Here is a 24,848-nt window from a genome sequence, read left to right on the forward strand (position 1 = left end):
AAGTCAGGAAAAGTGGGGTCTTCAACAAGAACAAGGGAGAGGTCTCAAAACTAGAGGCACCAGACTAGAAATACCATAAACTAGAGGTACCAGACTAGAAATACCTAAACTAGAGATACCAAACTAGGGGTGCCAAAAGTCCCGCAGGCCCAGAAGTACACAGTGGAGCACAATGCAGGCAGGAGAAGCATGGATCCACTCAGGAGTAGCTCCCAGGTGGCTGCAGGTCATTGGTTCTGGCACTGGGGTGAATCTGGATCGAGGTTTACGGGTATTGACAGGTCAGGGTCGGGGGTTTGATTGTTTAACTTTTCAGGGACCAGGCTCTGAGGAGTGAGGTGCAGAGGGAGGAGGAGGAGGAACAGTGAAGAAGTGTTGACATACCCTCTCCTCCTCAACAGTGAACTGCAAAAAGACACACACACACACACGTTGAGAAGACATCCTCATACAAATACACACACACACACTATGAATCGTCACAACTTAATATAAAACGACTATGGGGATGGGGTATAGATCGTTATAGCTCAGTGGTTAGAGCATTTGACTGCAGATGTAGAAGTTCAAATTTCCCTCTGTGTATCACTTTGTTTAAAAGAGTCTAAAAAGTGAATTGATCGTTCAACTAAGACAAGTAGCGACATGGTAACGCGTCAGAAACATTAAATCAAATCCAATGTATTTGTAAAGCCCTTTTTACACTCAAGCATGTCACAGAGGGCTTCACATACGCCCCTAGAACTGCCCCTCAACCAACCTAAGGAAGACAAGGAAAAACTCCCAACAGGAGAAAAAATGGAGAAAACATGCGGCGTCTGTGTGCGACAGGGTGTCTCTCGTGACCCGATACCACACACACACACACTGACCAACACGGCACGCACGCGTCAAAAACCTCTATGGGCATCAGGCTAGTAACAGCCTGAGTAAGACGTCGAGCTGGTTCCCAACCAAATGCGGAGATCCCATTCCAATCTTCTCTGCTTCAGTTTTCTCCACGGAACATGCCCTCCATTTTCACCACGGCAATCCAGCAATCACTATCTCCTCAGTGATGATACAAGACGTAGTTCTGCCTTGATCAGGGATCATTTAGAAAGTGTTTAAGTTGAATTTCTGTAGTATTCATAAATGGCTCTCTCCTCCAGGGGGCCCACTCCCCTGTCTGTGGCCCTCTGCCCCAGGAGGCCCACTCCCCTGTCTGTGGCCCTCTCCTCCAGGAGGCCCACTCCCCTGTCTGTGGCCCTCTCCTCCAGGAGGCCCACTCCCCTGTCTCTGGCCCTCTCCTCCAGGAGGCCCACTCCCCTGTCTGTGGCCCTCTCCTCCAGGAGGCCCACTCCCCTGTCTGTGGCCCTCTCCTCCAGGGGGCCCACTCCCCTGTCTGTGGCCCTCTGCCCCAGGGGGCCCACTCCCCTGTCTCTGGCCCTCTCCTCCAGGAGGCCCACTCACCTGCTTGGCCCCCATGGATTCAAACATCTTCTCCAGGAGCACTCTCATCTGCTGGATGTTGTTCATCAGCACGCAAGGCTGGGGGGAGGAGACAGGGGAGTGTGTGTGTGTGTGTGTGTGTGGGGGGGGGGGTTGGCAAAAGAGAAAGGGAGAGAGGGGAGGTTACTACAAATTGCCACAGAACACACAGATGGCATAGGTTCACCAAGCTGTGGTTTTAACAGATTGCATTTCAGGAAAATAAAATACATGTTGTCCTTCTGAAATCATCTTAGAGGGCATGGCAGAGGCTGACGGCGGTTTATAGAAGAGTTGTGTGTGTGTGTGTGATATGTGTGTGTGGCTGTGTGTGTCATATGTGTGTGTGGCTGTGTGTGTGATATGTGTGTGAGTGTGTGTGTGAGTTTGTCCTGAGCAGTACTTACTATCTTCTCCTTTTCACAGTAGGAGGGGAAGCTCTTCGACAGGATGGCACAGTACTGCAGCAGCACTTTGGTGATGGTCTGGGAGGAAGGAGATAACACACACACACGCACACGCACACACACACACTTTCAGCGACTTCCCTGGCAACACCCTACCTGACCATGACCTGAGGGTTGGAGGCCTCAGTAAATATCTGAGCTTTTTCAGGGTTTTTTTTCCCCCCGTGTCAGTCTGTTCTGAATTCAAATAGAAAGTTTTGCTCCAGAATGAAAAGAAACTAACATTTAAAGAATGATTTTCACATTTGCATTATTATCAATGACAGAACTTAGAACCCTTGATAATCATCTCATTATTGACATCCAACGCATTTATGAGGAAACGTTATTAATGACGCCACCGGGCGATTAATAAGATACTAAACATGTGGGAACTGACGTGGAAACGAACCATGTCTGGAACGCTGGGTTTAGGGATAAAAGCCAAGCTTCAAGGATCTGCTCAAGTGTGTCTAATTTCAGGGATGGGGAGGGAGGGGCTGTAAAATAGTTCACTGTGGATAAGTACTCAAAAAATAAAGATTTTAACCTTGTGACGTTCTCTTTTCACTGATGTTTTTTAGAAACTTCTTGAAACTTCTTGACTCATTAAAACCGCATGAAAGCTATGTTGAGCATAACGATACCCATCTCCTTATTTAATCTTCGCTTATACCAGTCATCATCTCGAGAATACAAATCTGCTTTTGATGCTGCGGCTTAAAACAAAGACAATGTTTCTTTGACAATGACTGGAGCTACCACTGATAGGAGTATCAACCAGGAGCTGGATGTCACATTTACAAAGAAGATGTTGGAGGGGCCTTTAGGCTTTCTGAGACTTAGTTTGAGGTGAGTCTCACTTCCGGATGAGACTCAGTCTAGATGAGCCTCAGTCTGGGATGGGCTTCCCAGAACACAGTGTGCTGAGTCACCCTCCCCCCCCCTCGCCCCCTCCAGACCCTCATGAATGAAACATGACCGTCTGCTTTAATTCGTTTATTTGTTTTCCTCCATTGCTCCTCGAAGTGTGACATCAGTCATTAACTAGGACCGTACAGACCTTAAGGCGAGAGAGAGAGAGAGAGCGCAAGAAAGTATGGAAGGGAGAGAGAGATGGAGGGAGGGAGGGAGGGAGGGCGGGAGGGCGGGAAAAAGAAGAGGAGGAGCGCATCAAGATAGCTTGCATGGACCGTTCCTGCTTTGAGACTTCATTGTCCTGATCTCATCCCTCCTTCCTCTCATCCTTCCCTCCTCTCTCTCTTTTTGTCTCTCATCCCTCCCTACTTTCTCTCTCTCTCCCTCGCTCTCCTCCGGCTACATCACACCGTCTTGACAGCCAGACCCGGCTTCCCTCCATCCAGGAAAACGGCAAACGCTGACTTTGCACTCCGGCGCCGACAATCTTAACGCAAGAAAACCCAACCCCTGAAAGATGCGCGCGGCGACTTCAAAGTGCTGCGTCTAACTCGGGCACAGTCGGCTTCCCGGGAAGCATGAAATCCCAAGCTGCATATCAGACAATCCCAGCCCAGTTCCTTCGAGTCGCTCCCATCCTGGGGCGCCATCCCTCCCACTCTCCAGCTCCCACACGCACAGTGCACGCGAGCGAGCGAGCGATGCAGCGACACGCCCACAAGTCAGCCAATGGAACGGGAGCTTTTTGCGTGCACGTTACGGGTGCTGCGCGCGTCTGTGTGTGTGCGCTAGGGAGCCTACTACTTATACATACTGCGCATGCGCGTGCGGCGGGAAGCCAGCGTGCGTCCCCACGCGTGTGTGTGCGCTTGCGCGGGCCTACCTTGGCGAAGCGGCGGTAGTAGTGGGCCACGGCCTTGGGGTCGGGGCAGTCCAGCTTCTTGATGATCTCGAAGCTCTGGTTGAGCTGGGTGAAGATGTCCACCACGGAGCTGGAGAAGAGTGCGTGCTCCGACGTCTGCTGGAACTGTTGGGGGGGGGAGGAGGGGGGGCACGAGGGAGGGCACAAAGGTTTAGGGGAGCAATGTGTCCACGCTCAAAGCGAGCTGTGCTCCCGCATCGCGAGTTGAATTCTGTAACCCGGTAATTCTGTGCCTCTATAATTACGTGGCCCTATAATTCCCTGGCTCTGTAATTCAGTAGCTCTGTAATCCTGGAACTGCAACTCTGAATTCCGCGACCAAACGCGCACGGCGTGCCATTTGCTGGAGAAGCGCCCTTTGTCGGGTCGCTTCGCGAGGGACGTCAGACGCGGAACCCTCTCCCGCGCTAGAACCCCCCCGGGCCTAAACCCGGTGGCCGCGCCCACGTTGGGGATCACCGCGGCGGCCGCTCACCCCTTCTCTCTTGTCCCTCTCCAGGGCGCCGTGCATGAACTCCATGGACACGTCCTCGTTCTCCGCCAGCCAGGTCAGCACGAACTGGAGGAACCAGCTGGGGAGGGAGGGAGGGAGGTTGAACGGAGGAACAGGGGAGGAGGTGGCGGAGAGAGAGGGAGGAGGGAGAGAGGGAGAGGTTGACAGAAAAGGGGGGAGAGATGGAGGGGACGAAGAAGGATGACGAGGAAGTGGAGAGGAGAGTTAGTTACATACAGATATAATGGCCTCGAGACAGAACAATTGAGAGCCTCAACTTTGAAGCGTTGAATGTGAGAAAACAAGTGACTTCAATAGAAAACCTGAAAGAGAGAACCAAGGCCTGAGATAACTATCTGAAAAGAGAATATTTTTAAGGAGTTGTTTTAACTGTGTTTACAGTCAGTTTTGTATATACTGTAGTGTGTAAACAGAATGTTTGCCACTATGTTTTCCTGTACCATTCTACACACACGTTTGCATTGCTAATCTTTTGGGGACCCAAAATTGAGTCCCATTCAAAATCCTGTTTTCCCTAACCCCAACAACCCTTAATGTAATTAAACCTTAAAACGATAAGCCTCCTTAAACCCACTTAGAAAGAGCACTTGAACTTGAGAGAACCAATAAAAATGTCCCTGCAAGTTCTAAATGCCCAGTTTTTCTATGATATACAATTATTCCTTATCAATTCCAGTTCTTATCAGTTCAAGACCTCCCCCCCCCACACACACACACACAGCCGTCACTTACGAGGGGTATTCTGGGATCGTGTCCTTGAAGGTGCTCAGCTCCTGGACATACTCGTTGTACAGCCACTTGACCTTGAAGTGCAGGTTCATGTACTCTGCGCTCTTGCACAGCTTGTGCTTCTCGTGCTCTGTCGACACAAGAGAGACACGGTTCACTTCCGTTTCCTGGCCGCCGCGGAACGCCTCCGGGGAAATGGTGAACCTTGGCGTATAGACTGATGGAGTTTGATGTTTCTCCATTTTGAACTGTCTTTGGATTTTACCCAAGTAGCATGTGTTCATCGCCAGTGTCTCTGGTATGATTTGTACTATCACTACCGTGATGGACTAATAGTATTCTGAAAGGAAAAGCTGTTTGCTTTGTCACGTCTAGCTTTGTGTCTATCGTGTTGCGTGGAGCAGTGTGGGTGTAAGACTACTTTGTCTATTTATATCAAAGTGTGTACTTCATCACTGCCCTTGTGCGTAGTTGAGTCAGCGTTTACACATTTTCACCACAACATGAGGCTGTGGTCTGTTCCAAGCGCTGGAAGACAAAGACCACTGGCAGTGCGACCATCAGAGTGGGGAGATATACACAGAGAGCGTCTGGTGAAAACAACACAATGCCACCACAGGGGGGGGGGGGGGGGCGTCGGAGATAGTCGCTCCACCCACAAAGGATCTTAAACCTTGTCTTTTCAAACAGCAACCATCTCTCCCCCACGGGTCCCAGAACTTGACACTGGGAAACATTCAAGATGTGAAGATTCAACTTTCTGGGTGAAGGTTAGGATGAGGGGGCGGGGGGGGTAAGCAAATGTTTGGACCACCAACAGAGGCTTTTGTCTATATTCGAGGCAGAAAATCCATGGGTATTGTGATGTGTGGTTCGAGTCATGGTTCCTTGGGAGCTGATTTGTCAAGTGCAAGTGTGGAAAAACACAGACGCACACAAATGAAGAAGTCTTCACTACCTTACACTACACATAAATATAGATCCGCCTGCCATTGCACGCACGCGCACGCACACGCACGCACACACACACACCTTACCAGCATAAAAGTCAAGCCGGCGAATGCGGAACGTGGGGGGCGCTGAGATGGCAATGAAAAAAGGTAGAGAGCGAGAGGAGGGAGAGAAGAGAGAGGGGAGAGACGAGAGGGTTGAGAGAAAAGGCGTGGAAAAATAAACATGTCACCGATGAGTGCAACGTAAGGAGGGAGGGGGGGGGGGGGAGATGATGAAGTGGTAGAGAGACAGAGGCGAGACAGTAACAGAAGATAATGAGAAGCTCAACAACAAAAAAAGGGGTCCCTTGCATCTGGGTAACACATGAAGAGTTTGCATTTCAGCAGTCGAATCTAGTCTCGTAATCTTCAGTCTAGGATTTCTAGTAAAGACATATGTAAGAATATAAACAAATGTCTATAGGAACCCCTAGAACAAACCCCAGTTGAAAGATTTCCATAGCTCCTTAACACCACTTATTGATTTGGATGCATGAAAGATAACAGCACCACATAACAGCAAGTTTGCGAAAAACTAAAAACGTTCCACATGGGACAACCTAATATTAGCATTTGGATGTTGGTCCAAGTACAAAACACTCTACTGCCACTTGAGCTAACCTCTATAAATAAGCTAAACACTACCAATGAGCTAACCACTACAAATTAGTTAACCACTACCAATGACCACTACCAATGAGCTAACCGCTACCGATTTGCTAAACCACTACCAATGAGCTAACCACTACAGCCTGAGGAGTTAACCACTACCAATTGGTAGTTAACCACTACCAATGAGCTAACCACTACTAATGAGCTAACCGCTACCAATTAGCTAAACCGCTACCAGTTAGCTAACCACTACTAATGAGCTAACTCGCTACCAATTAGCTAAACCGCTACCAATTAGCTAACCACTACAAATGAGCTAACTCGCTACCAATGAGCTAAACAGCCACCTCACCGTGGTTCCAGTGGTAGTGGTCAATATTATCCAGGACTGTGCAGTAGTGAAGTTTGGAGTGCAGGAAGAAAACAGGTGTATTTAGAGTTGTAGATGTGGAAGAATGCCCTACACAACCCACCTGTACCTTGCACGCCATGTATATATACATGCACACACACTCATCCGTTCAATAGCACACCTATGAACATGCAACCAATAGATACACCCACACACATAACACAGACAAGAAACTACACACACACACACACACACAACCACAGACTTACCCTCCAAGGCATATTTCATGTCCTGAGCAAAAAGTGTCCACATGACCTCAGCGCTGACCTTTCCCACGTCCAGCTCCTGGGGGAACCTGGGTTCAAAGGTCACAGAGAAGTCAGGCCACAGCAGAAGAGTATCAGGCCGGCTTCTCTTCACAAAGAAGCCGAAGCATGACGCTTTGTGTGTGTTTGTCGATGACTCTGGCCAATGAAGATTCTGTGTCGTGTGCATGTATACGGCTGGATGACCGTGCTTTTTGTATGTGTGTGTGTGTGGGTGCACTGACTGGTTGATGATGGGCGTGTAGGAGTTCTTGTCCTCTTCTATGATGGATACTATGAGGGTGATGAGTTTGGGCCAGAAGTCCAGGTTCTGGATACTGGGACCAGGCTCCTCAGGCTGTTTCTCCTTCTCCTCCTCCTCTTCCTCCTCCTCCTCCTCCTCTTCGTCCTCATCATCTCCTTCCTTCTTCTCCTTCTTCGCTGGCTTTGGCTGAGGGAGACACGGCTAGATGAATTGAGCCATCATATCCACCACAGAGGAGGGGAGAGACAACATAGCGCTGGTATTTGTAGCTTTCTGTGAAGTTATAGTTCTTGTGGAGAACACTTCCAGGATCACGACACATTCGTGAACAGTGCACCTCGATGAAGTGCCGCCTGTGATGACCTGAAGTGCTACAAAGTCAACAATACTGTTTATTCATTTTGTATATTTTCGGAGGTCAGGGCGGTTGTAGTGTCCCCCCCCCCCCCGCGCGCGTATACTTACAGGTTCTACGGCGGGCTGGAACTGACGGCTGTACAGCTCCTGGCAGTTGTTGAAGATGTATTCGTAGGTGGAGTTGAGGCAGGCCTTGACACAGTCGCGCACCACGTGGGCAGCCCTGGGCGGGCTGGGCAGGTCCAGCACCTGACCACCGGGGGGGGGGGGGGGCGGTAAGACACAGCGTCACACCGAGCAGGCAACACCTCCCTCTCTCATTTCTCTCTCATTTCTCTACCTCTCTCTACCTCTCTCTCTACCTCTCTCTCTGCCTCTCTCTCTGCCTCTCTCTCTGCCTCTCTCTCGACCTCTCTCTCGACCTCTCTCTCTACCTCTCTCTTTACCTCTCTCTTTACCTCTCTCTTTACTTCTCTCTTTACCTCTCTCTCTACCTTTCTCTATTTCTTCTTACTCACACACACACACACACACACGAGAGAGGGCCTTCGATCGATGAGCATGACTAATGTGGCCGCGTGTGTGAACCGTTATTGTCTGAGCTTTGATAAGAGGGCCAAGATTGATCCTCTCTCATCCTCCTCTTCCCTCCCGTCGCGGAGGGCAAACAGGCTGAGGCTACTTCAGCCCACGCACACGCACACGCTCCCGCATGCGCGCTGTGACTGGCACGAGCTCAACCAAAGCTGCACTGCACTGTCGAAGACGTCGCTTTGACGCACGATGCAGTGCCGGGACACTGGTTTTGGACGGCGCGAGCGAGCGACTGACCGACAGTGTGCGTGTGCAGGACACTCCTGTGTGTTTCAGTGCGTGCAGAGGCCCCCGTACCTTCAACCTGAAGAAGGCGATGCTGGTGAGGAGGTCCACGGTGGACTTGAGGTCCTGCAGGCGAGGCTTGCTGCTGGCGGGGAAGTTGTTCTGCTCAGACAATAAGGACACAGGGAGGGCAGGAGAGGAGTGGGAGAACGAAGAGGAGAGCGAGCGAGAGCGAGAGAGCGAGAGAGCGAGAGAGCGAGAGAGAGAGCGAGAGAGAGAGAGGGCGAGGGAGCGCGTTAAGAGGTATGTAAAGTTAGGGAGCTACCAACAAGGCGACACATCAAGCCAGGAATATCGACTGGTGTAAATCATGGGCTGACGTCTGGTTCAGTGAAGTGCCTGGACCCATTTAGGGAGCTACGAGATGGATGGGTCTAATGCTATACAGTAGAGCTACTGGATGGATGAGCCTAATGTCGCACGGTAGAGGGGCACTTACGCGGTACGTGGAGAGGTCAATACGGAGAGAGTTGTGTAGCTGATCCAGGAGCTTCACAAAGCGTTCTCTCTGCGGAGGGAGGGAGGGGGAGAGAGAGAGAGAGAGAGAGAGAGAGAGAGTGAGACAGGTGAATACAGGCAGCCAGAGATGAGAGACAAAGGATGAGAGAGATATGTTGAACACGTCTACACAACATCGTCCAAGAGGGGCGACACTTGTCTAGACGGCGAGGATGATACACGGACACAATCAGTATGTAGAGTGACTACCTGTAGGCTTCGAGGACAGATAGAGGTGGTGTGTAAAAGTGAGTGTGTGTGTCTCGGGGTCTACTGAATATGCACACGGCACTGGTTGTGTAAATAACGCGCTTGTGTTGTGTGTGTATATGTGTCTGTGTGTCCGTGTATGGAGGTGTGTATGTGAATGTGTGTGCGAGTGTTAGAGGGTGAAACAGTCCTTGCATATCTTCTTTCTATCAGACATTAATTGGAGGAAAAAAAGGCGAGGGGTGTCCAGTAGCGGAGAGAGAGAGAGAGAGAGAGAGAGAGAGAGAGAGAGAGAGATGTAGAGAGAGAGAGAGAGAGATGTAGAGAGAGAGAGATGTAGAGAGAGAGAGAGAGAGAGAGAGAGATGTAGAGAGAGAGAGAGAGAGAGAGAGAGATGTAGAGAGAGAGAGAGAGAGAGAGAGAGAGAGAGAGAGAGAGAGAGAGAGAGAGAGAGAGAGAGAGAGAGAGAGAGAGAGATAGATAAACCTTAGGATGGGGGACAGGACACTGATCATGATTTAAAGCCTGGGGGGGACTGAGAGAGCCGTCGGAACTGCTTTTTTTTTTTTCTTCTTCCTGGCAGACACAACAGCCCTACACACACACACACACACACAACAGCCCCCACCCCCTTTAGGGAAGATAATGGATTTTGTTCCATCACAAATAAAAACAAAAAACAACCACACTGTCCTTCCCCAAATCTAATAGGGACACCACACCCCCCCCCCCCCACCCCGACACACACACACAGCCACACCCCTGTCCCTGCAGCACAGACACAGGATTAAGCTCCCCAGCTAGCAGTGTTAGCCTTGGCTCCTTGACAAACCCACTGGAGCTGGCATTGGACTGTTGGGAGAACGATCCGGAATGATGAAAAAGAAAGGAAAATCGAGGAAAACAAGAAAGAAACAGAGAACGACATCACACGTATGCGTGCCCACACACACACACACACACACACACACACACACACACTCTTTGCTCTGAGCCATGGGGGGACAAGCCAGACGAGGTCCCAGCAGTGCTATTAGACGCCCTTCTAATCCCAAGAGTCAATCATTGAAAAGGAGGAAAATATATCAATATGGCCTCCATAGATGATGGATATGGATCACAAAGACAGGGTCAGAGAGAGAGAGAGACAGAGAGAACAAGAGAGAGATGGATATAGACAGATAGATAGATAGATAGATAGATGAGAAGGCCGTGTAGCAAGACTGCTAGAGGCCGAAACAGACGTCAATAATCTTCCTCACTCTCCCCAGGAGAAGGCAGTCTGTCTTTGTTCCCTTCTCTGTAGGCATCTGTCTTTCAGCAAGGTGGGGGAGAAAACCCGCCCTCACGAAAAAGTTTACACCGCAGCAAGGTAGGATACCCAAAATAAGAACCCTCTTACCCAAAACCACCTCGAAGAAAAATAATCGGGCTGAAACTATGAAAAGAAAAAAAGTTGACAGCAACTCAAATAGATGAGCAACCTGGCAACCCATCACAGCCTTGCAACTCCAGACTTTGATGATTATCATAGGGGAGCACCCACAGATTTGATTCTGGAATGTCTCTCTGGGGGTCCATTAGACTGCCTGCACACTGCCCCGCAGTTGCTACTATATCACTGCAGTCCGACTGCAACTGCCGGGGAGGGGCCTACGGGGAGCCAAAATGGTCGCCACTCTTCTGTTGGCGGTCCTCTGAACGGTCATTACAAGCCGTCTCTGGCTCTGCCCAGGGTCTAATCTGGTTATTGTGATGACGTTCATGTGGGTTTGCATGGCTGTATGGGATCCGAGTGTGTTTTATAGTCATTCATTGAGGTGTTGTTGATAATGTGGCCCGCCACCACTTCACAGGCAAGGCTAAGTGTACCGGGCTCCACCAGCGAACACATCCACTGTGGATGGTGTGCTCGTGGCATGGACCGCACCTCAGTGTTAGTGTGCCTTCCGCCCTTGTACGGTGCGTGTGTGTTTGCCATTGTGTGTACCCGTCCCGTGTGTGTGTGTGTGTGGGGGGGCCCTCACCCCAAAGTTGGAGGCTGCGAAGCGGTCGCAGGCGGTCACGTTGGTGGAGGCGGTGGGGTGAGCGTAGAAGGCGTTGATGTTCGCCAGCAGGGTGCTCATGACAGCCGGGATGCCTGACAGCATGTACTTGGAGGACAGGCAGGCGAAGTGTCTGTGAAGGGAGGGAGGGAGGGAGGGAGGGAGGGAGGGAGGGAGGGAGGGAGGGAGGGAGGGAGGGAGGGAGGGAGGGAGGGAGGGAGGGAGGGAGGGAGGGAGGGAGGGAGGGAGGGAGGGAGGGAGGGAGGGAGGGAGGGAGGGAGGGAGGGAGGGAGGGAGGGAAGGAGGGAGGGAGGGAGGGGGAGAGAAGAGAGGAGAGGGGAGAAGGAGAGGGAGAGAGAAAGAGGGAGAGAGGGAGAAAGGGAGAGAGGGAGGGAAGGATGGTGAGAGGGAGAGAGGGAGAGTGAGGGAAGGAAGGTGAAGATGGAGGGTGAAGATGGCGAGATGGATGGATGGAATGAGAGAGGGGCAGGGATGGAAAGAGGGATTGGAGATGGAGAGAGGGAGGGTGGGAGGAGGGGAGAGATCATTTTGAATGCATTTCAATTGTTCTCCACGTGAAGAGCTGTCATTGATTTAGTCATTTTTACCAGGGCAGACGCTGAAACAACTTTGTAGTGGCTGGTGTCTTCATACATATTTCAGCCTCTTTACAATGTATCATTAACAGTTGCTGGGATAATATCCTCACTGCCTGTTCAAGACTGTGTGTATTAGAGAGAGAGAGAGAGAGAGAGAGAGAGAGAGAGAGAGAGAGAGAGAGAGAGAGAGAGAGAGAGAGAGAGAGAGAGAGAGAGAGAGAGAGAGAGAGAGAGAGAGAGAGAGAGAGAGAGAGAGAGAGAGAGAGAGAGAGAGAGAGAGAGAGAGAGAGAGAGAGAGAGAGAGAGAGAGAGAGAGAGAGAGAGAGAGAGAGAGAGCACGTGTGTGTGAATGAGAGAGTAGGATAGCAAGTGTGTCCATGGATTCACCCTATGGTGTGTGTGTGTTGAGTCTGATTGGAGTCCAACACACCTGTATATCACAACCGGAGCCCAGTTACATTTCCAATCTTTCCTCATTAAGAGACAAAACCATCTGCCTCGCAGATGAGCTACTGACCGTACTGCACATTCATATGCAGTGACAGTTTGCTAAAGTATGGTGCGAAAGACGGTGTGAAGGTTTATTCGAGGCGTGCCAGTGAAACGGAGCCACGTTGTTCGGCCTGCCTCTCCGGTAACCTCCGCTGGTGACGCTGCAGCGTTGCTAAGAGGTGAAGTGTGTCTGTTATTGGTCTGGTGTGGCGTGGTTAGGTGAGGTGTTTCTGGCTTTGGAAACTTCGAACTTCGGAAACAAGTCGCCATTCGACTTCTCCTCTTTACTCCTAAAGCCCACGCACAGACACAATCTCTCTCGCTCTCGGGGCTGAACTCACGTCATGGCCTGGTAGATGGACTCGATGCCATAGCGCATGGCGAACTCGTCCACAATGTCCTGCTGGAGCTCGTCAAAGTAGACCTTCCAGGCGTCGTCGCCGTACGCCACGGGCACCTTCACCACGCCTCCGCCCTCCTGGTCCGTACAGTGGTGGAAGATGTTCTGGAGGGAGGGAGGGAGCAGGCGGGAGGGAGGGAAAGAGGGAGGGAAAGATGGAGGGAGGGAGGGAAAGAGGGAGGGAAAAAGGGAGGGATGGAGAGAGACAGAGGGAGGGAAAGATGGAGGGATGGAGAGAGGGCCTCATCATTTCATTTGTTGCCATCTGGGTGATAATATTGCCTCCGTCCATTCACTATAAATAGATTTCATTTGTTCCAGAAGCCATGATGTTTTTAAACAGGTAGTGCACATTCTAATGAGCAGGACGTTCCGCTGGTCTGGCCAGGCTAACCTGTGATTAGGTGCAAGGTACGGGTTCGAAATGAGGGGGTGGGGTCCGAGACCTTCCATAAGTTTAGAGGGACCCCCCGTTATGATTATTTAGATTACTTTGATTTTTAGTTTGAAGGATCCCACACGATTGTCGATGTTCATAATGTGCCACATCAGTGGGTTGTCATATAACTTCATTTAGTATTTATCCGCCAAGTTATTGTTCAAAATCCCAAATGCAAGATTTCCTAACATTAAGGAGGGGAACGAGGTTTCAGCACCCTGTATTCTCTGTTGTCAAATTGCAGTATAAAAGAAGCTACAGAACTCGTGTGTATGCGTGTGTGTGTGCGTGTGAATGTTGTGGTATTTGTGTGTGTGTGTGTGTGTGTGTGAGAATGTTGTGGTATTTGTGTGAGTGTGCGTGTGAATGTTGTGGTATGTGTGTGTGTGAGTGTGTGTGTGTGTGTGTGAGGGAGTCACCTCATGGAGGCATGTGTACTGGACATGGTAGGGGGCCACTTTCTCCTCTCCTTCAATTTCCACGCTGATCTGCAACCGGATGGCCCCCGATACAGCCGACCTGTCTGTTCTCTTCTCTGTAGACGACACAGACACACAGCCAGGTCAGAGAGACAGGCAGGTCAGAGAGACAGGCAGGTCAGAGAGACAGGCAGATCAGAGAGACAGGCAGGTCAGAGAGACAGGCTGGTGAGAGAGACAGGCAGGTCAGAGAGACAGGCTGGTGAGAGAGACAGGCAGGTCAGAGAGACAGGCAGGTCAGAGAGACAGGCTGGTCAGAGAGACAGGCAGGTCAGAGAGACAGGCAGATCAGACACACAGCCAGGTCAGAGAGACAGGCAGGTCAGAGAGACAGGCTGGTCAGAGAGACAGGCAGGTCAGAGAGACAGGCAGATCAGAGAGACAGGCAGGTCAGAGAGACAGGCAGATCAGAGAGACAGGCAGATCAGAAAGACAGGCAGGTCAGAGAGACAGGCAGATCAGAGAGACAGGCAGGTCACAGAGACAGGCAGATCAGAGAGACAGGCAGGTCAGAGAGACAGGCAGATCAGAGAGACAGGCAGGTCACAGAGACAGGCAGATCAGAGAGACAGGCAGGTCAGAGAGACAGGCAGATCAGAGAGACAGGCAGGTCACAGAGACAGGCAGGTCACAGAGACAGGCAGATCAGAGAGACAGGCAGGTCAGAGAGACAGGCAGATCAGAGAGACAGGCAGATTGGATAAACAGGCAGATCAGAAAGACAGGCAGATCAGAAAGACAGGCAGGTCAGAGAGACAGGCAGATCAGAGAGACAGGCAGGTCACAGAGACAGGCAGATCAGAAAGACAGTTACTGTACATGCTGCAACAGTTTTTTTTTACGTGAGCAGACAGGTCACTGAGATCTCACATTAAAATAACCAGAGCAGATTGAGACAAAGTGCTTTGCTAACTGATGAAAATGTGCATCTCCTAGATGTTTGTGCGCATGAAATCACAAATTAGAAGTATTCTACCTATCTGACGGCATCAAATATAGAATAACAGTGTCAACACTCGAAATCCAGCAAAAGCAAAACATGACTTCAGAGACCGTTGAGAGAACAGGAGCACTCGTCAGCCAATTATTTAAAGCATCAGTTCACTGGGGCTCAAAAATATGTTTTTTTTTATGGAAGGGGGATCATTTTACAGATGTTTTCATTGTTTCATAATATTACTAAAAAGGCTTAATTGTAGAATGCCATAATCACAGTATTTATTAAATCACCTTGACTTCAGGAAAAATTGTTATTAATTAACCATAAAAAATGGGCTTTAGTGCCCACCAGGAATTATCGTGAACATAGCTGTATAGATGATGGATAGGTCATATCCATATTGGATAAGTACTAGTGCTTGTTGACAGGCATATTCAAACCACGTTTGTTGCTTGGTCCTTGTTAAGATGCTATCTTATTTGTGTTTAGGGCACACCTTTTCACCTTTACCAACACAGCCAGCAAAGCTGCTAGTGAATATTCATCAGCAGAAACATTGCCATATGCTCTTCACAGGTCTGTTATCGATATGCAAAACAACCACAAATGCCAATCAAGAGTGTGTTGTTGTTGAGGTTTGGAGAATGTTAATGATGTTTTCATGAACTGTAGTCTGACCATATTCAGACATTTTATTTGAACTTGAACAAGAAAGTAAACTGAAAATGACTTGAGGTAAAGAAAAAGAAGGACAAATTAAATGCAATCAAGTGGGAGACAACCACTATTCCTGCAACATTGTACACAGCCTTTTCAATTCAGTCTTTGTTCCTTAACCAGTGTGGTCCAACCCTATTCCTGGAGGGCTACCCTCCTGTAGGTTTTCATTTCAGACTTACCTTCAGCAAACACAGACCACTCGCTAGGCTTGAAATAATCTCAAACACAGTCCAAAACAGTGCATGAGAAACCAGGACGCTAATGACAAGGCTAATTTAGATGACTGCCGCATTGGAGTGGAAGAAACGCTAATGGTTTGAATGGATCTTGTCGCTCTGTTTGGGCAGCAGCCCTTAGCGCCGTTCGGGAAAGGGTAGGATTCTGTTTTAACCTAATTCAGTTCTCTTTTTTTGTACGCTAATGGCTGTTTAAAAGGCCCTTTGATGTCTTGCCGGGGTAATAGGTTCCTTTGATTCACTGAATACCAATGAGCTGAGTGGAGCAGTGAGGGGATGGCCATGCGACAACTGTGACAACTGTCGCACACCCGCTAAAATTGGAAGGCCACTCACACATACACAATTCCAATATTCCACAATCAACTGATACGCAGGCACGTGCGCTGCCCGTGCGCTCGGCTCAGCGGGAACAGCAGGTACAGCAGGAACAGCAGGAACAGCAGGAACAGCAGGTACAGCCGGAACAGCAGGAACAGCAGGTACAGCAGGTACAGCAGGAACAGCAGGTACAGCCGGAACAGCAGGAACAGCAGGTACAGCAGGTACAGCAGGTACAGCAGGAACAGCAGGTACTGACCCAGGTTGTACCAGACGTCCATCTCTCCGCTGAGCGTGCGCACCTCGATGATGCTCTGGCCCAGGAAGTCGTCCGACTCCCTCTTCAGCCGCTGCTTGACGCGGGACTTGATGTCGTCGTCCTCGTCCCACACGCGCAGCTTGATCCTGTCCGAGGAGTTGTGACACTCGCTGGAGTGGGAACGGGGTGGGGGGGGGGAGGGGGGAGAGAGAGAGGGCATTCATTTCACCTCCTTCTCTTGTGACACGTTCGTAACTACCGACACCTCTGTGCATCAACGTCGAGGACACAGTGGGGCATATGAGGTCATGTGCACTTATCCTCGGAAAAGGGGCGAAATAGACAGAGGGAAAGGGAGACAGGGAAAGAGAGAGCGTGAAAGAGGGAGGGAAAGTGAGACTTGGGCCACGGGAGGAGCACAAAGACCCGGCGGGAGAGCAGAGAGAGGAAGTGGTTAGAGGAAGTGGTTAGCCGCAAGGAGGCTCTCACAAGCTGAACCTCTCCTCCCACACGGGGTTGAGGTTCCCGTAAATCGTCTTGGTCCTCTTCTTGTTCTTGCCGACCTGGACGGTCACGTAGGGGTCACTGGAGCCCGTCTTGTCCTTGGCCTGGAGACCCTGAGCGCTGACGACTGAGAACGGCAAAGACACACGCACACATACAAACAGGCGTGAGTCGTATCGCAATGGCACAGCACACTGCATTCTATGGGGAAAAAACCCAGACACTGACCATAAAAAATAAAAACACACGCACACACACACACACAACTGTATACACCCCGCCTCCACATATGCAAATACAAGTCAGACCTATGAATCACAGAGACAGGCTTGGCAGCTGCTTCAAATAAACAGCACCATTATTCGACACTGCATGCACAGTATGTATTCCAAGTCACCACATCCGTCCATCATTACAAAGAGCAACAAGTTGTGACTCAGCGCTGCATTATTATGAAGAGCACCTAGTTGTGACTCAGCATTCCGATTGTCAGGATGTTGTCAATCGGCCCTCAAAGTAAGAAAGGAGTTTTAATTGTTCCCTCAGAGGCCTTTGCACCTGGCAAACCAAGAGGTGCAGGAAACGAAGAGAGGTGCAAGAGAAAGAGATCATTCTACAGGTGACAAAAGGATTTGCTCGCGTTTCAAAGAGACGAAAGCGCCGCGCTCATTTTATGAACCGCAAAGACAATATGGTGCGTTTGTTTGCCTAGCAGTTCTGCTGCCGGCTCGGTTTCAAGTCACAGCATCCAGTCTTTTAAAAGGATCCTTTCACCATGGCACCACACATCATCACCTTATCGCGTGACACACGGAGCTTACAAAAACCTACTTCCAAATTGCCCTTTTAAGCTTTCACACCCTGAGACCCCCGTGTGAAAACCTGGCTATTGCTCGGTGCGGCAATGCCTTAGCCCTTATACGGGAGAGCAAGCCTTTTGCAAAAAAAATGCCCTGGAAAAAAAGACGAAACGAAAAGACAATAACCCAAGACACGGCAACCATCTCTCGGCGAGGTGTGAGGGCTTCCATGGAAACGCTGCCACGCTGGGGTGACGGCGCTCGGTTTCCGCGGCAACCGCCACAGCCGCCCCTGGGGACGCGTGACCCGCTTGGGATGGGAGGGGGGGGAGCAGTGTTGCTGGGTCACACCGTTTGGGCTGAGTCTGGGGGGGGGGTGGGGGTGATGTACTGATTCTGGGTCACACAGTCTGGCAAATGTGGCGCCTGCTCATAAAACAAGCAACAAGCTTTCTCTGCTTCTACCTACAACTGGGAAAAGGCTTTTACCGTAAAATGACCGTCTACAGGGTCTTCAATCATATGACCAGCGTTTGAATCTTACACCTTTATGTAGGAGCTACTTGTGCGCTGATTATGTTTGGGTTTTTATGTCTGTGCATGGATTCTTTTAATCAATCGAAGCGACCTTGTCGATAGCTTCATGACCAGAGCATAGAGACGTGCCGTCTAGGGATCGTCTAGTTTTAGCCATCGCCACAAACACACGTGCGTGGGGACGCACGCCGATTGTCGCGGGCTGTCGTCACGTACCGTTGATGGCGATCTTGGCGGACCAGTTGGAGGTGCCGTCCAGGACGCTCTGCTTGATGGTCTTCATCTGCTGGGCGTGCGCCAGCTTGGTGACGACGAACACGGCGCGGATGGCCTCGAAGATCTCGGGCTTGTTGCGCTCGCGGATCTTCATGCGGTCCTTCATGGCAGCGATGATGTGCTGCGTGCGGTCCTCCGCCCCCGTCTTGGAGCTCTTCTCCGCGGCTCCTGGTTTGGGGGGGGAGGGGGGGGAGAGGAGGTTAGTGAGGGACGGAGGGGTGGGGAGGTGAGGGAGAATGGAGGTCGAGGAGGGACCGTGTGCTCTTGAGGAACGAGAGAATCCGGTCGGACTTTGCGGTTCGGCCCACGCGCGCCTCCGTTTTTTTCCCTTCCTTCTCGACCAACTGCGCAGCCGTTCCATGTGTTTCCTCCGTCTCTCACGTCTCCCCTTCCTTCAATCCCTCCAGACCTCCTCCCTCCATTGCCCTCTCCATTCCTCCATCCCCCTCTCCCCTCCCTCCCCCGGTGGGGTCACTCACGCTGAAGGCAGTCGGCGTTGAGCAGCTCCTGGCACTTCTCGTGCACCTTGACGCCGCACTCCGCACAGCGCATGCCCTGGCGGGCGATGCCCCACAGCAGGCCCTCGCACTCGTAGCAGTAGGTGGGCGTGGTGGCCGTCCACACCTCAAAGTTGTGGGGCGTGGTGCAGGAGATGGGGTAGATGAGAGCCTGCAGGGTCTTCCTGTACACGTGGTTCTTCTGCGGGGGCGGTGGGAAGGGAAGGGAGGTGGGGGGGGGGGAGAATGATGGAGATTCAAAGAGTGGGAGTCACCATTGGCGGAGATGGGGAGAGGATGGAGGAATTTTAGTTTTGATTTGAACTTTATTCATCCAGGTAAAACCCATTGAGAACCAATTCCCATTTACAATGATGACCTGTCCAGGAGGCAGTGTTGACAGAAGCAGTGTTGGAAGACAGAAGCAGGAGCGGAGGAGGAGAGAGAGGGAGAGAGGAGCCGTGGTAAGCGAGGACAGGTGCGGAGGAGAGGAGGAACGGTTAGGAGAGCCACAGCATGAGAGGAAGAATGAGAGAAAGGTAAATGAGAGAAAGAGAGAGAGAGAGAGGAATGAGGAAGGGAGGCATGGCGAAGAAGAGAGGTGATGGATGTTTTGTCAGGTACCCAGCTCCTAGCTAGAGTACGCGGGCGGCACTGGCGGAGGTGGGTGGGGATGAGTCAAGGTGAGCGTGGTGCTGTGGGCGGAGGGGGCCGTGGGTCGGGGAAAACTCACGAAAGGCTCTGTTTGTTTGCTTGTTTGTTTTGGTGGGCACAAAGGCATTACTTAAGAGCTGACTCACTGGGAGGGACAGAGAGAGAGAGAGAGAGAGAGAGAGAGAGAGAGAGAGAGAGAGAGAGAGAGAGCGAGAAAGAGCGAGAGCGAGAGCGAGACAGAGAGACAGTAGCCCAACACTAGGCATTAGAATAATAATGATGATTATACATGATGTGTCAGTGTTTATGACATGACATCACTTACCAGTTCCTCGTCTTTGAGAGAGGACCGAGCGGCCAGAGCATGGGAGATTCCTGCTTTCCTGGACTGCAGGATTGACTGGAGAGAGAGAGAGAGAGAGAGAGAGAGAGAGAGAGAGAGAGAGAGAGAGAGAGAGAGAGAGAGAGACAGAGACAGAGACAGAGAGAGACAGAGACAGAGACAGAGAGAGAGACAGAGAATGTTATCATCCATCAGTGCATAATTCATCACATTAGTAGACTTTTTACTGAAGTCTACTCAGGTAAACAACCCACTTGCCACTAGAAAAAACTTCCAGCTGAAAAGAATACGTCTTTGAAGTATGAAGTGCATTTTGATCTAACTACAAAGGTAGGAATCTGTGTGTGTGTGTGTGTGTGTGTGTGTGTGACTGAATAACAACTGGGGGTTGCTTCTCAGGGTTGGACTGTTACTGGCTGGGTCAGACCAGCGTCAGGAGCCTGTCGTATCAGCAAACTTTCAAAGGTACCTCTTTCTTTAGCACTGTTAGTTTTGCCAAAGGGTTGGTCAGTGGACACCTAACTGAGTAGGTGTTGGGTAGACTTTAGCTTTAGTCTCGGATTGTGTCGGGAATTATCCGGGCAAAATAGAAAACCCCTCTTAGAGTAGGGTCAGACTGTCCCCCTTGAACTTACAGCAGATCCCGGCCTCGTCACAACCCTCCTCCCCTTTCCTCTTCCATTCCCTCCCATGACAAGAGTGCCTGCTTCTCCCTATGCAAACCATGCAGCTTGGAGTGTTCATCAAACCATTCTGAATTGTTTTAGGCGCACACACACGCAAACGCACTCACACGAAAGCAGCTTTGTATGTACAGAGGAAACAAAGCTGAACACTAAACTACACCTTTGTTCTCCGGTGACAAGGTGTGATTTCTTTTTTTTCTTTTAATTATTCATACCGAGCTTGAAGCAGTACGGGAAACAGAATAGGGGACGTAAGGATTGTTTAACTGGCGAGTCCTGAAGAAGGAAGCTTCACTTTTTCAACCTGTAAATCTGTGTGAGTGTGTATGTGTGGGTTGTGTGTGCACTCTGTAGAACCACATCTCTGTTCCCCCGTGCTTTTAGAAGTAGCTCCTATGGAAGTATTGGAAAACTTACCATAGCCTGAGGGGCAGCCGGAGAACAGGTGTCCATGGAGAGAGAGGGGAAGAAAGGAAGTCAGAGGCACAAAGAAGGGCCAAATAAGGACAAGTTTTCCGGACCTGTACTCGTTTTAAAAGATGATTAACGTCAACTGTGGAACCTAATGTTGGATTCATGTCCTTTGTCTTTTGATCTGAAAGGGCGTGAGATGTTTAACTCGATCAATCCGAGGTTAGAGGTCAAGGCTGACAGTTTGAACAGGAGGGGAAAGAATTCCCCAGAACTCACCAGCTCGCTGACCAGGGGAATAGGTCTCCTCTTGCGTAAGTCAGGCATGCTGTCGATCCCAAAAGGAGCGTTCCCACTGCGAATGCAGATGTACGCACACAGAAATGTGGGTAAGCACCGACAGCACAGTAACAAATTCAGCCATTTGCATGTTTGCACACGTGCACACGCCCACGCGCAACCACCCAATTCCCAATACGCACATACGCACACTCACCCTGGTTTTGCCCACGGGTGTTTGTTTGGACTGCCGTCACCATCTTGACTCTGTAACACAGATCACAGTTTACAATGGATAGCAGGGCAGGTTTATATAATTAATCATCCAATACGTGTGTGTGTGTGTGTGTGAGAGTGAGTGAGTGAGAGAGAGAGAGAGAGAGAGAGAGAGAGAGAGAGAGAGAGAGAGAGAGAGAGAGAGAGACACAGAGAGAGACACAGAGAGAGACACAGAGAGAGACACAGAGAGAGAGAGAGAGATCAGATTTGGTTGGTTGAGTTTCATATGAGCATGCCAACTAGGGATATCGATCCCAAACAAAGAGATAGTTTTGTAAAAAAGGGGGACCTCCAATCACATGATACAGTAAACAGTGTAAACAAGCTGCTATTATTGTTGTCCGGTGTTCGTACACACACACACGCAACACTCACACACGCACGACATAATGCTATTAACACATTTTCTGCTGAGCGTCACACCATAAACAGACAACTTAGACGACAATGGAATAGACAAGGAATGGGCACATGATAACTCTGTTATCAATGACATCCACGTTCCATTGACAGTTGCCCGTTTATGTGTTCAGTACAAAGGTTAATGACTCCGCATGGTACCATCCACAGTGTGTGGTGTATTGTGGGTATTATCAAATCTAGTTCGGGATTCAAAGTGAAACATGCTTTTATGGCCTCCGAGTGACATTACGTTGAATCATCACATCAATGGAAAACAATCGCTATCACCAAATAAAAGAATGAAGAGTCATGGTCATTCAAGCAACAGAGGGTGTGAGGACATGCTTGTTCACGAAACACAAAGAAGTGACCTGTGCTTCGTCTCGACATCCATCTGAAAGAGAGGAGACACAAACGGGCCAAAGACAAAACGGAGCGACGGTCATTAACAGGTTTTCCTCAGCCGACGAGAAAGCAATCCTCCTTTTTAACATTCACACTGCAGGAAGGGCTGCATAATGCTATAAAGGAAGCCCATGCCAGCTCTTTTATTAGCTTGCCAGGGTACAAGTTCATCAATGTTTCATTTACATGTATAATTCATCAAGAAAACGACTCTTAATATTTCTCTTCCTCTTTCTATTTAGAGTGAGACTTGCCTTCTGAGGAGATAATTAATGTTTTCTAATTCAGCAAATGGCTGCTGTAGGTCCCCTATGGAGTCAAGCACCACAGCGGCAGGTGATGCATGACTCTAAATGGAGAATCAAATCACCAAATCAGTAAAGAGAAATCCCAACACCCACAGTCCTACTCAGTAGTGTCTGTGGTGCCAATATTGAGATGTTGGATGAAAATACTTTCTGCCTCATCCCTCCACTAATGAACGCATCCATGCAGAGGGATATTTAAGGGAAATTCATTCTACTCCAAAGATGAAAGGGAATCGACAAAAAGACTGAGGCTTTGATCACAAAAAGGTGGAGGGAAAATATGAGGTTTTAGTATCTCTCGGTATAATCGGATAATGTAAGAACCTATAATAATACATGGGCAAGAAACTGAACAAAATAAATAAATACGGATGATGAAAAACAACCAAATGGCCGACACCGAAAACCATAAAAAAGTAAGGTACAGTTTGATGTCAAAGGAGATTAATATGTTGGCCTGAGGAAAAGACGCATAAGCAAAAATGAAAACCAAGCATCTGTAGAAGAGCAATGGACTTTCTCACTGAGCGTGCAAAAGTTAAAAGAACAAAATGAGAAGTAAACAATTGCTGATGTGTGCACAAATCCATCTCCAAAGTACATGCATTGTTAGCTTTGCGTGCTAATGGTTTCAGACAGACTGAGGCTACCTGGGTTGTAGTCGTCCTCTGAGAAGGTGGACATGGTCATACTGGCCAGGTGGCGCCTCGTCTCTCTCTTCTCCCGCAGAATTTGCTGGAAGCTCCTCAGGCACCTGAGTCGGCGAGCTTCCCTCTCGCTCATCTCAGAAGGGTTCTCCGGTTCCTCAGGCTCGACCCCGGGGCCTGTTGGCAATTGTACGTCGGGCTGCTGCTTCTCTTCTTGATGCTGCGGCAGTGTCGACCCTTCTCCCCGCTCCTCCTGTGGGGCAGGATCTTCCGCCGAACAGGAAAACACGAGAGACTCTGCAGTGGTGCATTGCGATAGAGGAGTGGTGACAGGGGGGTCCATAGGGGTGTTGGCGGGGCCTTCGTCACTTGGATGAGACAGGGCTGTAGTGCTTGGAGCTGGGTCTAGACAGGGAAGGGGTTCCTCTGGACGGGGTCGGGGTTCATAAGTGACTACAGCCTCCTTTGGGAGATGGTCGTCGATGATTTCCTCCGGCGGGGGCTGGACATGGCACTGTTCTGAGGAAGTGGGGGATGGAGCTTTGCTTTGATTCGATTCCTCCGCTGTGTCGACTCCGTCGACGACATGCTCAACATTCCCCTGAGGAGGTTCTTCACAGGCTTGGTCCCGCTGGGGCTCGGCACCGGGGAGGGTCGCTGGCTCGACCGCATGCAGGACAGCCTCGCTCTCGTCCCCGGGTGCAGCCGCGTCCAGCTTGCGCAGTGCCCCCCGCAGGGCGGAGCTGAAATCGAGCATGGCCCGACCTATCCGTTTCACGTGAAAGCCTACATTTGGAGCCTCTGCATTGTCAGGGAAAGGGTGGTGGTTGTCTGGGCCTGGAACGCCTTGCGCTTTGATGACGGGGACATCCGTTATGGGTTCGGAGATGTATGAGGACGGCTCAGTCCACGTTCCCTCTGAATCCTCATATGCGGCATACGGCTCCTGGTAAACATCTACTTGGTAGTCAGGTGCATAGGTCAGATCGGCAGGTGGAGCATATTCATACCCTTGACCTCCATCAACATGGCCCTCCTCCGATGGGTGGCCTGGTCTTTGGGGGTCAGAGCAATCAGGAGCACAGCTGTAACCCAGATCCTCGAGGTGGGACTCCATCTGAACCTGAGTCCCAGGGTGTGTTTTGGGCCTCCGCCTCCTTGATTGCCACTCCTCTCGACTGGAGGTGCTGGCAGGGGAGTTGTAGTGTCGTCCTGAGTGGACAGAGACGTGCTCGGAGCTTTCGGTAGAAGACTGGCCCAGAGGACCATACCCACCACCACCTCTGTAGCGATCCCAGGTTTCGGTTCCCTCGCGGCTTGGGGTACCTTCTCCCACCTGTTCATCGAGACTACCTTGTCTGGAGTAGGCATCCACTCGGTGCCACCCAGACCCTCCATCTGCCCCTCGCTGAGGAGCACCT

General features: G+C 50.4%; 1 protein-coding gene across 1 annotated transcript in view; it reads right to left on the reverse strand.

The window, feature by feature from the left end:
- The window catches only part of LOC146219603 (protein unc-13 homolog B-like), a gene marked incomplete at its 5' end in the record, with an annotated part of 86,443 nt that overhangs the window by 10,144 nt on the left and 51,451 nt on the right, over positions 1-24,848 (reverse strand). The window contains 21 exons of the mRNA XM_084694692.1: positions 1,453-1,530; positions 1,878-1,955; positions 3,718-3,861; positions 4,232-4,328; positions 5,003-5,129; positions 7,225-7,310; positions 7,506-7,711; positions 7,991-8,131; positions 8,774-8,863; positions 9,201-9,269; positions 11,497-11,647; positions 12,947-13,110; positions 13,864-13,979; positions 16,400-16,569; positions 16,889-17,030; positions 18,457-18,684; positions 18,996-19,215; positions 19,993-20,067; positions 21,114-21,119; positions 21,387-21,462; positions 21,604-21,653. Of these exons, the coding sequence (XP_084550818.1) occupies positions 1,453-1,530; positions 1,878-1,955; positions 3,718-3,861; positions 4,232-4,328; positions 5,003-5,129; positions 7,225-7,310; positions 7,506-7,711; positions 7,991-8,131; positions 8,774-8,863; positions 9,201-9,269; positions 11,497-11,647; positions 12,947-13,110; positions 13,864-13,979; positions 16,400-16,569; positions 16,889-17,030; positions 18,457-18,684; positions 18,996-19,215; positions 19,993-20,067; positions 21,114-21,119; positions 21,387-21,462; positions 21,604-21,653 (2,514 nt within the window). The remainder of the gene's footprint in view (positions 1-1,452; positions 1,531-1,877; positions 1,956-3,717; positions 3,862-4,231; positions 4,329-5,002; positions 5,130-7,224; positions 7,311-7,505; positions 7,712-7,990; positions 8,132-8,773; positions 8,864-9,200; positions 9,270-11,496; positions 11,648-12,946; positions 13,111-13,863; positions 13,980-16,399; positions 16,570-16,888; positions 17,031-18,456; positions 18,685-18,995; positions 19,216-19,992; positions 20,068-21,113; positions 21,120-21,386; positions 21,463-21,603; positions 21,654-24,848) is intronic.

The sequence above is a fragment of the Hypomesus nipponensis genome, chromosome 28 (genome assembly GCF_054491055.1).
Source record: "Hypomesus nipponensis isolate SF chromosome 28, ASM5449105v1, whole genome shotgun sequence".
NCBI classification, from domain to species: domain Eukaryota; kingdom Metazoa; phylum Chordata; class Actinopteri; order Osmeriformes; family Osmeridae; genus Hypomesus; species Hypomesus nipponensis.